At 35.5% G+C, this 13,841-nt stretch overlaps 4 protein-coding genes across 4 annotated transcripts; 2 read left to right on the top strand and 2 right to left on the bottom strand.

Moving 5' to 3' along the window:
* The first annotated feature begins 5,056 nt into the window (after nt 1-5,056).
* Nucleotides 5,057-7,544, top strand: LOC106450509 (meiotic recombination protein SPO11-2). The gene is made up of 11 exons (XM_013892184.3): nt 5,057-5,562; nt 5,642-5,725; nt 5,807-5,936; nt 6,020-6,157; nt 6,244-6,332; nt 6,414-6,542; nt 6,619-6,713; nt 6,792-6,854; nt 6,931-7,007; nt 7,076-7,203; nt 7,276-7,544. Exons 1-11 carry the CDS (start codon nt 5,488-5,490, stop codon nt 7,408-7,410), a joined length of 1,143 nt encoding a protein of 380 aa, XP_013747638.2. The 5' UTR covers nt 5,057-5,487; the 3' UTR covers nt 7,411-7,544.
* Nucleotides 7,445-10,119, bottom strand: LOC106450498 (G-patch domain-containing protein 1-like). Its single transcript, XM_013892174.3, has 11 exons — nt 9,867-10,119; nt 9,685-9,769; nt 9,391-9,467; nt 9,281-9,308; nt 9,104-9,197; nt 8,941-9,007; nt 8,664-8,760; nt 8,411-8,574; nt 7,994-8,320; nt 7,802-7,912; nt 7,445-7,707 (listed from the first exon to the last, which is right to left on the bottom strand). The coding sequence occupies exons 1-11, from the start codon at nt 9,942-9,944 to the stop codon at nt 7,642-7,644; spliced, it is 1,194 nt and encodes a 397-aa protein (XP_013747628.2). The 5' UTR covers nt 9,945-10,119; the 3' UTR covers nt 7,445-7,641.
* A 98-nt stretch (nt 10,120-10,217) lies between these two features.
* LOC106450544 (2-C-methyl-D-erythritol 2,4-cyclodiphosphate synthase, chloroplastic-like) lies at nt 10,218-11,719 on the top strand. The gene is made up of 3 exons (XM_013892228.3): nt 10,218-10,597; nt 10,669-10,799; nt 11,309-11,719. The coding sequence occupies exons 1-3, from the start codon at nt 10,234-10,236 to the stop codon at nt 11,540-11,542; spliced, it is 729 nt and encodes a 242-aa protein (XP_013747682.1). The 5' UTR covers nt 10,218-10,233; the 3' UTR covers nt 11,543-11,719.
* Nucleotides 11,720-12,025: 306 nt separating this feature from the next.
* On the bottom strand, nt 12,026-13,800 carry LOC106450556 (heavy metal-associated isoprenylated plant protein 15). The gene is made up of 3 exons (XM_013892238.3): nt 13,299-13,800; nt 13,126-13,201; nt 12,026-12,534 (listed from the first exon to the last, which is right to left on the bottom strand). The coding sequence occupies exons 1-3, from the start codon at nt 13,302-13,304 to the stop codon at nt 12,212-12,214; spliced, it is 405 nt and encodes a 134-aa protein (XP_013747692.1). The 5' UTR covers nt 13,305-13,800; the 3' UTR covers nt 12,026-12,211.
* Between the last annotated feature and the right edge of the window lie 41 nt (nt 13,801-13,841).

The following is a 13,841-nucleotide window of genomic DNA, read 5'->3' as shown; positions in this document are numbered from 1 at the left end:
GATAATAAGACATATATAATGATAATTTAAACTTGTGTGAACTATACTGTATATACCCACATGCCCATGTCTCATATATGCCAATCAAATACACCTATCATATTAGTGGTCAAAGTTTCTACTTTCTAGATGTTGTTTTCCCATGACCAAGGAAATGTTTGGTATTGGCTTAATTAGCTTATCAATTTAGTGATTTACATTTAACAGGTAAAATGGCAGTACAATTTCATTTAAATATATGTGGTTAATTATAGTATAAGATCGTTTTGGTTGATTCCAACGAGTCATAAGTGCATCTAAGAAACTTGACATATTTTTGGACAGCATATACATAAATTCGTTTTTGAAATTCTTAAATTTCGCTCATCCACACCGCACATACTTTAAATATGATGATAATTGAAATATATAACTTTTATATGAAACGAGTACAAAACATGATCATGAGAGATGAATCGCCTAAAGTGTTGGGCATTAAATAGAGTTAAACGAACTTAAATTATTGTGGTTGTAGTAGTTAAGAATCTTGCTTGACCGGTCGAATAAATCTAAATAAAAATTAGCATAGGTTTAAAGCAATGCAAACTCATGCACGCACGTAGAAGCTTCAGGTTCTGAACTATTTATTCTATGAGCCTACATTAATAAATACATATATGATAAGACTTCAAAGTTTTTATAATAGGATAAAGTTTGCATGAAAAAATAAAGTTTGCATTCAGTTCAAAAAAAAAAAAAAAATAAAGTTTGCATGAACATATTTGCAAGAGGCGGATCCACCTGGTAAAATGAAAGGTCACATAACATATGTTTAAGAGTTATTCTTGGGTTCACTCCGTAGGGTGAACCTTTAGGTTCACCAACCAATAAGATTTCATTATTTCAAATTTGATATCTTTTAGAAAAAGAAATAAAATATTATCAAGATATATTATGTTTTTAAAATAAAAAAGGTTAAAAAATTTAGAAAAAATACTAGTTAGAGAAAAACTAATTTAAAAAAAATAATATTTTTATCGTCGTCAGCAATAGAGCTGTAAACTGGGCGAGCCCATGTCCACTAGCCCATATCCATTTGTCCATTTATTATTTGTGGACAAAGAGTGACCATAACCATTAAGGACCATGTTCATTAAAGCCCAAATCCATTAACACCCATATTTATATGGGCTGCCATGGGGTCCATTAAAGACTATATAAGAATATTTTGAATTTCAATCTCTAAGTCTAAAAATACAAATATAAATTCATAAGATTAAATTTCATCCATAAATTCATAAGTGCAACAATACATAAATTCAAAGATCACATAAATAGCATCAGTTCATACTTAATAAAATAGCATCAGTTCATACTTCGTAACTTCAAAGTTCAAACTCCATAAGTGCTCAACTTCATATATGTCACTTGCCTGCACCAAATCAAAGTTAATGCATTAAACCCATATCACTCAAAGTTCAAATCATACGAGACTAATACGTTAATACCATGCGAGACTAATACGTTAATACTTCAAAGTGCTCAAGTTCAAACCATGCTAGACTAATACATTAAACCCATATCACTCAAAGTCTCAAACGTATACAAGATAGCAATGTGAAAGCATTTTTAGCAAGCAGACTCAAAGTCTCAAACTATAAGCAGACTCAAATCTCAAACGTATAAGCAAACACTAAAACCCATATCACTCAAACGTCTCAAACTTATAAGCAGACTCAAACATACACAACACAAAGAAGCCAAGACAAGCGAGTATATCAGTAGACTTACACATGAACTTAGACTTGACATGTTTCATTAACTTCTTCTCCAACTTCCTCCAACTCCAAGGGTTCATAATCCACTTCATCACCTAAGAAAATTCGATTATCAGGTTCAAGTACAAGACCAGTGACAAATCTAAGGATATAACCAGAGACTAATGATCAAGAACTTACAGTCTAAAGACTCAAATCCTCTTAGCCAATTTCTTGCACAAATCAGTGCTCTGACATTCGAAGGGAGAAGGCAGCTTCTGTATTTGTTCAATACACGGCTTCCAATGCTGAAGGATGATTCTGAAGCAACTGTGGTAATGGGTATGCTCAAGACGTCACATGCCATTGATGCGAGCTCTTTAAACCGATTAGCATTGTCTCTCCAGTTGGAGAGAACATTCAAACTCTTGAAGGCCATCATGTCTAAAACCGGTTCTTCTAGGTACTTATCCAAGGCTGACTTCCCACTACCACCAGCATTCTGTGAGAAGAAAGCATAGTATGCCTGCAAACCGAAATAAAAACAGTAAATTCAGATTATTCAGTAATGATCAGACCTTAAGAAAGCATAAACACACTAAGTTAATGACACGAGCTTACATCATATCCTGGTAAAGTAGTCTGTGCTGCAGTTCCAGAAGTTGATCCTGAGGTTCTAGCCATGTTTTTCTTTTTGTTCTTCTTGTAGACATCAAACAACTTCTTCAGCTTCTTCTTAATATGATCCAGTTTTGTCTTACATGTCGCTGCATCTAAAGTTGTGAAGCAATACTCTAGAAATCCCATCTTCAACCTCGGATCAAGCACAGCAGCAATGGCTAAAATGTCACAGTATTCCTCCCAGTACTTACTAAACTTAGGCTTCATGGAAGCCACCATCTCACTAATGACTTCATCCCCATTGAACTCATTTGCTCTCAGCCAGCTCTCGATATTCCATACTTGCATAAAATATAGGTTAGCTGTTGGATATGAAGAACCAGAAATCAAATTCGTCATCTCAGCAAATGGTGCCAAGAAATTGCGGATCAACACTACCCTCTCCCACTCCAATTCAGTTGGACAGAACTGATATGTTGTCTCAATTTCAGCTAAATGGCGGAAGGCTTCCCTATAGATGATGGCTCTATCTAGCATAAAATGGGTAGAATTCCACCTTGTTGCCACATCCATAACCAACCCTGGTAGCACACCATTTTCTTTGGGTTCAACACCCACTGTCTCCACACAACTCTGAAACAATCTCTCTCTTGATTCAGTCACTTTCACAAACTTCACACTTTCTCTTATTTTCTCCAATGCTCCATCAATAACCTTCAGTCCATCTTGAACTATGAGGTTCAAGATGTGAGCAACGCATCTTATGTGGACGAACTCGCCGTTGCACACAAGATCTCTTCGAAGCTGCCTCTTGAGAATGAACTGCATGTTATCATTTGCTGAAGCATTATCGACAGTGACTGTAAAGACCTTCTTCTCTAACCCCCACTCTTTCAACAGCTCCACTATCTTCTTATTCTGGGGTGAACCTCTAGGTTCACCAACCAATAGGATTGTGTTATTTTATATTCGAAATCTTTTAAAAAAGAAAACAAAATATTTTCTCAAACTATAAGTTATATTATATTTTTAAAATAAAAAAGTAAAAATAAATAAATTAAAAAAGTAGTAATTAAAAAAATATATTTTTAACGTACTCAGCAAAATGCTAAACCCTAAATCCTAATCCCTAATCCCTAAACTCTAAATCCTAAACCCTTAGGTAAACCCTAAACCCTTGGATAAATCTTAAACTCCAAATCAAAAACACTAAACACTTAGGTAAACCCTAAACCCTTGGATAAATCTTAAACTCCAAATCAAAAACACTAAACACTCAAGAGTTTAGGGTTTAGGGTTTAGAGTTTTAGGATTTAGTGTTTTTGATTTAGAGTATGAATTATCCAAGGGTTTAGAATTTTCCCAAGGGTTTATAGGGTTTATGATTTAGGGTTTAGGGTTTAGGATTTAGGGTTTAGTGTTTTGCTGACGACGATAAAAATATTATTTTTTTTAAATTCGTTTTTCTCTAACTACTATTTTTTCTAAATTTTTTAATTTTTTTTATTTTAAAAACATAATATATCTTGACAATATTTTATTTCTTTTTCTAAAAGATATCAAATTTGAAATAATGAAATCTTATTGGTTGGTGAACCTAAAGGTTCACCCTAGGGAGTGAACCCAAGAATAACTCTATGTTTAATCTATATCCTGTCCTCATCCTTATTGTATTACAATGGAATTTTAATAATGTAGACAGTCAAAACCTCATTATCTCACTTTTGGTTACGGACTACGGTTCTAGAGTTTCGTATCTCTTGTCAGCCAATAGTCGAGTATCATAGACATAGATGGTTGTTAAGTTGTTAACCGCTCTCAATTCTCATCGGTTGAATATTTCAACATTAGTCGTAAATTTGACTTCAATGTGTTCTTTCTAACACAAACTCTAAGATTTCAAGTAAAAATTTCTTTGAATGTCCTCTCTAGTTTGTCACTCCTATCAAATTTTATATTATATATTTTCCATTTATCATATTGCCGTCAATTATATCTCTGATTATATTCACCTAAAACCATTAGATCTTTAATTTAATATAAAAATGGTGTTAAAAAAATCTTTTTTTAAAAACGTGATTTTTTCCGGTTGAATTTATTGCTACATAAACGAAAATATAGTTTGGTATAATAAAAATCAAGCTAATCAACTAATACAACTTTGAATTATTTTTATTGAGAAATTCACGATAATCATTTTTAGGTTTTTGTCACAAAAATAGTTTTCAAAAAAAAAAAACCAAAATAAGCTTTATTAAAAATTAAAAATACATTTTTACTTTAGGATTAACTAATATAGACTTAAGTTTTAGAATTAAAGAGGTAGGGTTCGGGGATAGAATCTCAAATTTGAAAAAAAATAAAAATTAAATATTAAAGTTTTCAAAATAAAAAAGCTATTTTGTCATTTTTTAAGGTTATTTTTGTGACAAAAAAAAGACACTTGGATTCCATTGGTTGAATATTTCAAGTCCGGTTATAAATTCGACTTCAATTTTTCTTTTCCACAAACGAGTTCTAGAAGTTTTTTTACCAATTTTTTTTTCTTTTGTCATTCTTATTAATCTTCATAATGTAGTATTCTTTGGTTATTGTCTTGTTGTCGAGTGTAACTTCAGTTGTGTTCAGCTAAACTTATTAGGCCTTTAATTTAATATAAAATTTGGTGTTAAAAATATATATTTCTTTTTTTTTGTCAACAATATAGTTCTTCTTTTTAAAACGTGATTTTTCGGGATGAACTGACTTTTTTTGAACTAATTTTAAATCAACTTATTGCTAATATTGTTTGGTATAATCAAATCAAGCAAATCAACTTATACAACTTTGGACTATTTATTTAACTAAAATTAATTATTAAATTTCTCCACGGATGTAGCCAAAGCTTTTTTTATAAAATTTTAGTTTGATCAAAATGTAAGAAAAAAAATCCTTTGGATTATATATGATATATCCATGACTGCATCTGCATGGATTCCCTTCAAAGGTTAATGAACTGCACTCCGGTTTCTTATGCTTGAAACGCCATACAGTCTATAAACGGTGTTCGTGTCAAGCTAAAAACATCGCGCGCCTCTCTCCTCGAATTAAATTCAAATCAGAGAAAGAAAAAAAGAAAAAAAAACTGGAAATGGAGGAAGATGCATCGATGAAGTTCTTCTCGGATCAAAACACCTCTTACGCTGATATCCTTCCTCCTCGCGAAGTAAAGTTCCCCTGCTGATTCTCATCTTCGTGATTTAATTTGTCGATTTGAAACTGAAGATTGTGTTTTTCGTATACAGGCTCGTGCTAGAATCGAAGTGTCTGTTCTCAATCTCCTCAGAGCTTTGAATTCTCCAGATCCAGCCATCTCCGATCTCTCTCTGGTACTCTAATCTCATGCGATTCCCAAATTAGTTTGAGCAGAAATCGTTGCTAAGATCATCGATCGTGAAATTGAAATACAGATCAATAGGAAGAGAAGCAATAGCTGTGTAAACCAAGGCATACTCACAGACGTTTCCTACATATTCCTCTCTACTTCCTTTACTAAAAGCTCCTTGACCAATGCTAAAACTGCCAAAGCTTTCGTGCGCGGTACTCACTCTCTCTTCCATCATTCATCTGTTCAATCTTTTTGATTGAACTCATATCAGTCAGGTTCTTTTTGAAAATTGTAGTGTGGAAAGTTATGGAGATGTGCTTTCAGATCCTGCTCCAAGAGAAACGAGTCACTCAAAGAGAGCTCTTCTATAAGCTTCTTTGTGATTCACCTGACTTATTTTCTTCTCAAATTGAAGTCAACCGAAGCGTCCAAGGTCAATCTAGAACTCATGCTTATATATTGATAAGAGTTTTTATCTGAACAGGGTTTAAAGATTTTCCCTTTTTGTTTTAAGTACAGATGTGGTAGCTCTTTTGCGTTGCAGTAGATTCAGTCTTGGGATCATGGCTTCTACCAGAGGCCTTGTTGCTGGAAGGTTATCCCTTCAAGTGAGTAACACTAATAATCATGTCTCTCTCTATGTTTCTTAGCTTGCATTGTGATCTCTCCCCCACCATTTGCACACGCAGGAACCAGGTAAGGAACCTGTAGACTGTTCAGCCTGTGGCTCTTCTGGTTTTCCTATTTCAGGAGACTTGAATTTGCTTGACAACACCGTCATGACAAGCGATGCTCGCTATATCATTCTTGTGGAAAAGGTATTATACTCTTTAACGAATCAAGGACACAACATTATTATCCATATAAGTCACTGCTACTAGATCTTGTTTTCAGCATGCGATTTTTCATCGGCTTGTGGAAGATCGTGTGTTCAATCATATTCCTTGTGTGTTCATCACTGCAAAAGGGTATCCGGACATTGCCACAAGGTCAAACAAAATCTTAAACTCAGATTAACAAAACCATATATAACATATACTGAATAGCTTGGAGGTTGAATGGTTTAGGTTTTTCCTTCATAGGATGAGCATAACATTTCCTCATCTGCCAATTCTTGCTCTAGTAGATTGGTGAGCATTCTGCTCTTTGTTTAGTATTCATTAAGTTAGTAACTGAGAGAAGTCTGTGTAATGTTTAATTGCGTAGGAATCCAGCTGGGTTAGCTATACTATGCACCTTCAAGTTTGGAGGCGTAGGAATGGGTCTTGAAGCTTACAGATATGGTACAAAGACTCAACGTTTGCTTCACATTATATTCCCACTGTGATGATGGTTTTTGATTCGTCTGTAGCTTGCAATGTAAAGTGGATTGGGCTCAGAGGAGATGATCTTAACCTGATACCAGAAGAGTCTTTGGTTCCTCTCAAGGCAAAGGACTCGCAGATTGCTAAAAGCTTATTGTCCTCCAAAATCTTGCAGGTAAAGCATATATATATCGATTGGATGAAACTCTCTGAGAGTCGTAATCCACTTTTTATTTGCTTCTGGCAGGAAAACTACAGAGAGGAGTTGTCACTGATGATCGAAACTGGTAAGAGAGCTGAAATTGAAGCTCTGTATTGCCATGGTTATAGCTATCTCGGGAAATATATAGGCACCAAGATCGTGCAGGGCAAATACATATAACACTTCACAAAGCATGTAATTTCCACAAACACAATAGAGAAGAGTTTGTTCTATATTATGGTGAAGTTTTAATGCAGACTCTCATAATATAATCCCAGTATGAATAAACTACAAACACATCAAAATTTCAAAATGAAAGATATTTGTTATACATATGGCATGGTGATGATTCAGTAACAAAACTTGCCCTAATCTCCACTGTCCTATGCAGGTATAACGACAAAAATGTCCTCACTTGTTTTTTGATACGAGACTGATCTTCTTTCCCTCCACAATAAACTTCCCACTTCGCTCCAGCTGCAACAACGAGGTTAAGAAATTGAGAAACCTTCTAACAAAAACAATTTACTTTACTAAATCCACATTAAGATGAGCAAATGTTAAATATTACCTTAAGTTTCACGTACGCAATAGCATCTTTCCTTGAAGAATACTCAGAGAGAACTGATGGTGCGTGTTCATCAATTAGAGATTTAAGCTGTTTCAGTTTCATCGATCCAGCCTGATAATGTAAGACAATACGTGTTTCAGAGATGTTATAGAATAAGACAATAACTGCTCAAAGTTGCAATTGACAATGTACCTTTTTAAGAATCTGCTTGCACAGGTTCTTCAACTTGATTTTGGGTTCAGTGATATCACCCCGCTTCCTTTTTGCGATAACAGAGTCCTTGTTGTCATCTTCTACTTCACTCTCTTCGCGCTTCCGTTTTGCAGGGAGAGCATTTTCAATAACAGAGTCCTTGTCATCTTCATCTTCACTCACTTCTTCCTCCTCCTCTTCCTCTTCATCAGTATCATCATCATCACTGTTATCAAAAGAAGTTTTCTTTCCTTGGTAACGAACACCAGCTATTTTCTTAGGCCGGTCTTTGATACCCAGTCCTTGTTTTCCAGCCGTGGCTTTATCCTGCAGACATCATTTCCAGAGAGTTGAGAATCCTATCCATACCTCTTTTCTAAGAAAAGCTTGAGAAGAAGAGGCAGCCTGGACACATACCTGAACCATGTTGTAAAGGTTCTCTTGATCGTCCTCACAAAACATTTTTCTCTCGTTAGACTTGGATGATTTCTTTTTGCCAGGCTTAGCTCCAAGAAGACCACCCGAGACAAACCCGGATTTAAATCCCCACCAGTCTGAAGAAGGTTCTTCGATTTTCTGTTCTGTTCAGTTCAAAAGATCAATAAACATTTTTCAGTACAAAGAAATCAAAGTCGCGCCCATTTTAAGAGTTCAGGACCAATCTAGACACCTTTAACATCAGGATGTTGGTCCTCGGATATAATTTCAATCTCCATAGCATCGGCTATGTCACAAACCGCAGGAGAAGGCTCCTCAGTTCGCTTAACCTACACAACAGTAAAAAACAATATAGACCAAGTTAGACTAATAATGGTGATAGCAAAGAAAATACCAAATATATGCACAAATTAAGAATGGGTAGAAGCTATCAAGTAATGCTAATCGACATGAATCTTTGACATTATCGGATCAAATCAGGAGAGAACTAATTGGAAAGAGAAGCTTACAAGTATTCCTTCAAGATCTTTAGAAGAGTATGAATTGACAAGCTTCCCCTTCTCTCTACGTTTATACCTAATTACAAAAACAACAGGACACAAAACACTCAAAACACAATGCCACAGAGAATTGCTAAAGGGGATATATAAGAATAAGAAAATATCTAACAACCTTCCTTGTGGACGAGTAACCTTAGCAACATTGGACTTGACAGGCTCATCAGATTTGCCACCTTCGTCTTCACTTTCAGCTTCCTTCTCCGAAGCTGTTACATGCCACATAACACACAATTATGGGGATAATCAAAGCGACAGAGCTTTGAAAATAGTTAAAAGATAAATATAATACCATCATCGTTCTTGATAGGTGCTGCTTGCTGCAAATAACACACAATAATAGGGATTAAAAATCATCTCTAAAGAGATTAGTAGAAAATAAACAAAGGGCAGAGCCAATACCACTTTGAGTTTCTTGAGAATGTTATCGAACTGAGTAGTATCAAATGCCCATGGATTAGGCTTATCAACACCAACACCTGCTCCCAATTTCAAATCATTAGTCCTATTATACACATACATTCTAACGAAAATCTGAAATCAATAACTTCTTTGGGTATACAAGTGCAAACTAGCTCTATTTCAGTTTTCCTCAAATCTAAATTCCACAACTTCAAGCTTCGAGTATTTGTAATCGCCACTAAATACAACTAAACATACATACCAAGAAGATAAATAAGAAGAAAAGGAACGAACCGGTTGTGTCTTGCTTGTTCTTGACTCGGACATATCCTTTGATCCCTTGCTTGTCTTTACCAAGTCCTTCTCCTTCTTCCCATCCCTGCACACAAATATATATCACCATTCCAAAACATTAAGTTCTTTGTGAGAAATCTCTACGCTTTACATTATCATTCAGGAAAAAGAATTGAACTCACCATTGATTTCATTAGCCGGAAAGCGGCGGACTCCTTTAGGATTCCGACGTACTTGACTGGAGCTTCCGGCGCCGCCATCTTCTCTTCTTAGTTTCCGGCGATCGAGTGCAGATGATCCGCCGCCGTTTCGATGGAGCTCAAAAGAAGAGAAGAGTGGGGGCGAGGGAGTTTAGGGAAAGCTGAGAGGAGAAAACCTAAAGCCGACAGAGGTGACTGGTAGTTATACTCTACGACGCGGCCTACTGTAAAAGGTTAGTGGAAATGCGATCTGATCGACGGTAGAGATCTAATTAAATTTTTTAAATGGGCTGTTATATAGGCCCATCTAGTTTATTTAAAAAAAAAAAAAAGTAAAATAGAGTGGCTGATGATTGTAAACAGAGAAGAAATGGCTATGGCTACTTGTACTCAGCTATCTTCTTCTTCTTCGCCTTTGTTTCACCCTCAAATTACCAAAAAGTCCTTCCTTCTCCCGTCGCCGGCTGCGACGATCAGCGTTCATGGGTTATCTACACTTAGGCCAAAGTCTCTCTCTTTATCCCATCGTTCTTCTGTCTCAGCTTCGGCTGCTTCTTCCACCGTCGACGTCACTGAACAGAAGAAATCAACAAGAACACTTCCGTTTAGAGTGGGTCACGGGTTCGATCTGCATAGATTAGAGCCAGGGTACCCTCTAATCATAGGCGGTATTGATATCCCTCACGATAGAGGCTGCGAAGCTCACTCCGATGGTAAAAGTTTTGACCTTTTGAATTTGATGAATTGAGCTTTGTTGGTGATGTTGCGGTGGTTTTGTGTGCAGGCGATGTGTTGCTTCATTGTGTAGTGGATGCAATCTTGGGAGCGTTAGGGCTTCCTGATATAGGTCAGATCTTCCCTGACTCTGATCCTAAATGGAAAGGAGCTGCATCCTCTGTCTTCATCAAAGAAGCTGTAAGCTTTTGTACCTTCCCTTTGATGTTCTATTAGTTATCCCCCTATGGAATTTAGTTAGTTTGTAACTGTTGGTTAGTTAATAATATCAAGGTTCTGTAATACTCTTTGAGTATAATAATCTTTAGATGTGGATTTTGGATGTGATCACTTTTAAGCTATTTTATAATCTTACCTTTACCGCTCTTGCATTGGCATACATTAGTTTTATCTTGTTTAGATTAGGTTCCTGCTTCTTGGGTTGATGATATCGTTACTTTTTCTTGAGGAACACGTATATGGTTGATGTTTAAGTACTCAAGTTTGAAACCATAGAGTTATATTTTTGGGTCAGTTTATAGTGTAATATCTTTGTTAATGTTGATTGAATGGAAGCTAATGTGAATCAAGCTATGAACTTTTATTATAGTTAGGTGATCACCACTTTGTAATGAGGTTTACATAGTTTATATAAGAAACAAAATGATCAAAATGAACTTGAAACGATTTTGTTTTTCTTTGTGTTTCAGGTGAGACTCATGGACGAGGCAGGCTACGAGATAGGAAACCTAGACGCCACATTGATTCTACAGAGACCCAAGATTAGTCCTCACAAAGAGACAATACGATCCAATCTCTCCAAGCTTCTTGGTGCAGATCCTTCTGTGGTGAACTTGAAAGCTAAAACACATGAGAAAGTTGATAGCCTTGGAGAAAACAGAAGCATTGCAGCTCACACTGTTATTCTCCTCATGAAGAAGTGATTCAGATTAATCATATTCCTTAAATGTATCAAATCCTTTTCTTTTTTTTTGTCGATATCAAATCCCATTATTAAAAGATATCAACTTTGTGTAATCACCCTTTTGACCGGTATTAATCCCCTCTTAGAAACAATGAAAACCGAATGATGATGATGATGATGATGAAGATTAATCATATTCCTTAATGTATCAAACTCATTTAAAAAGAAGATATAAATATACTAATATAAATTGACACTTGGTGTAATCACCCTTTTGAGCTTAAATAATCCCCTCTTAAAAACAATGAAAATCGAATAATGTGATGATGATGATATATTAAATTGGAAAAATTGATTCTTGGTCAAATTTGAATAAATTTGGAAATTGCGACTGGAGTTTCTTGTGACGTATGCGTCTGTCATTTTCATCTTCAGACATTTCATCACAAGAAAGCTATGATTTTTTTGTTGATTTTATATTAATTCGAATCCAAAATCGAAATAGACAATTGCTTTTTGGTTTATAATGCAAAGTTTTATATGTACATAACTAAACTAATAGTGAAATAAAAACATCGTTGATGGAATCTAAAACATCATTACTCGTCAGATGAAACACTAGTTTGAAGTCCAACTTCTAACAAATATTAAAAGTTACCATATGCCTTTTTAGTCACGTGAAACTCTCTTAGGAGATTATGCAGCCATGGTAAGGGTCATGAGTGCAGACACAAATCTGATGATGTGTAGGCGTAGGCGTAGGCGTAGGACCATAGAAATTGTGGTTTCCACGAGAACCCTCCAACCTCTCACGTTCCCTTTCTTCCATCCTCTTCTTCTCGGCTGCAGCTGCAGCAGATTCGGCCTCTTTTTTGGGATCGTAAGGTCCAAATGTTGCCATTTCAGCATTGATCCATCCCTTTTCGAGTTTGGTGAGGATCTTCCTGCTGTCGAAGTCTCCAATGATGGTTAGCTTCCCATCCTTTGAGTCCATGGTAATCGTTGTAACCCCTAGCAACAGGAATAATGAGCAAGACAACGGTCAACAATAGAGTTCGCATCACAATCAAAAGCTCTCTTTCAGTCATAACCCTTATTGCATCCCAAAGACGAGTGTGTGTGTATGTGTAATTAAAAGCTTTGTTTTTTTTTCAATTAAAACGCATGGGAAAACACAATCAAAATTCAACCTTATGGAGCTTTAATTCATAACCCACAAAGAATTCCAAGAACAGAGTGAATATGTGACTACCAGTTTTATTTTATGTTCTTCCTTTTAGAAAGACTCATGAACGAAGACATAAAGAATCCCCAAAACAGATTGAATGTGTGTTATCAAAAACTTTGGGTTCTCAATAAAAACTCATGAACAAGACAAAAAAATAAAAGAAAAGACGAAGATAAGAGTTATGTCTCATGGGTTTCCATTCATAACCTGTAAAGAACCCCAAAACGCCAAAACTATAGAATGTATGTAATAAAAAGCTTTGGCTTTTCGGTAAAAAAAACTCATCAACAAGAAAAAAGGTTGTCTTTTCAAAATAAAAATTCAAGAACAAGACAAGATACAAAGAAAACTGTTTGATGATTGATATGGATTACCATGGAAGTTAGCAACTGCGCCAATGATTCTCCTTTTTGATCTCTCGTCGTGAACACCCATCATCACAACCATTTTCTGTAGAAAATATGAGAAGAAATCAAATACTCTTTTTAAGTCAACATAATAATAAAAAAGACTAATCTTTTAGTACTTTGTAAATAAGAGAAAATACCTTCATTTTCTTTGTAGAACAGAGGAGAGAATATGAGAGAAACCCAATATGAAAAGAGGCTTTAGAAGGTAGATGATCTTTTTATATACCCAAACAACAAACCGTCACATGAAAAAAGGCTTTAAAAGAAGAAAACAGGACAAGACCAAAATTGCGACCTATTTAATTTCGCACGCGCCCCATTGATACTAAACCAAATGAGATAGTTTTCTCCTCATAAGAAAACAAGAAAGTGGACATCACTCGCGGGAATTAGCTGTGTGGGAATTTTCCAGCTTTACTTTTGTGTGTGTTATGTGTCCTTATGTGCCAATTTCTACTCTTGTACCGGGGGCAAATGATGTGTGACTACGGTCGACTATAATCCTTTCTATTTTTAGTATTACCTTCCGAACCTCTTTTTATTTGGTCAAAGACATTCTTCCGAAGCTCTGTTATTAGTTTCATTAACTGTTAGTGCCGCAGACAAGTATCCCATTTTCTTTTTCTTTTTGCATTTTATTTTACTTTTGCGATCACGTTTGTTTGCATTTTGCAATCCTA

This window comes from Brassica napus, chromosome A9 (genome assembly GCF_020379485.1).
Source record: "Brassica napus cultivar Da-Ae chromosome A9, Da-Ae, whole genome shotgun sequence".
In the NCBI taxonomy this organism is placed as follows: domain Eukaryota; kingdom Viridiplantae; phylum Streptophyta; class Magnoliopsida; order Brassicales; family Brassicaceae; genus Brassica; species Brassica napus.
This window is presented reverse-complemented; position numbering and strand designations above follow the sequence as displayed.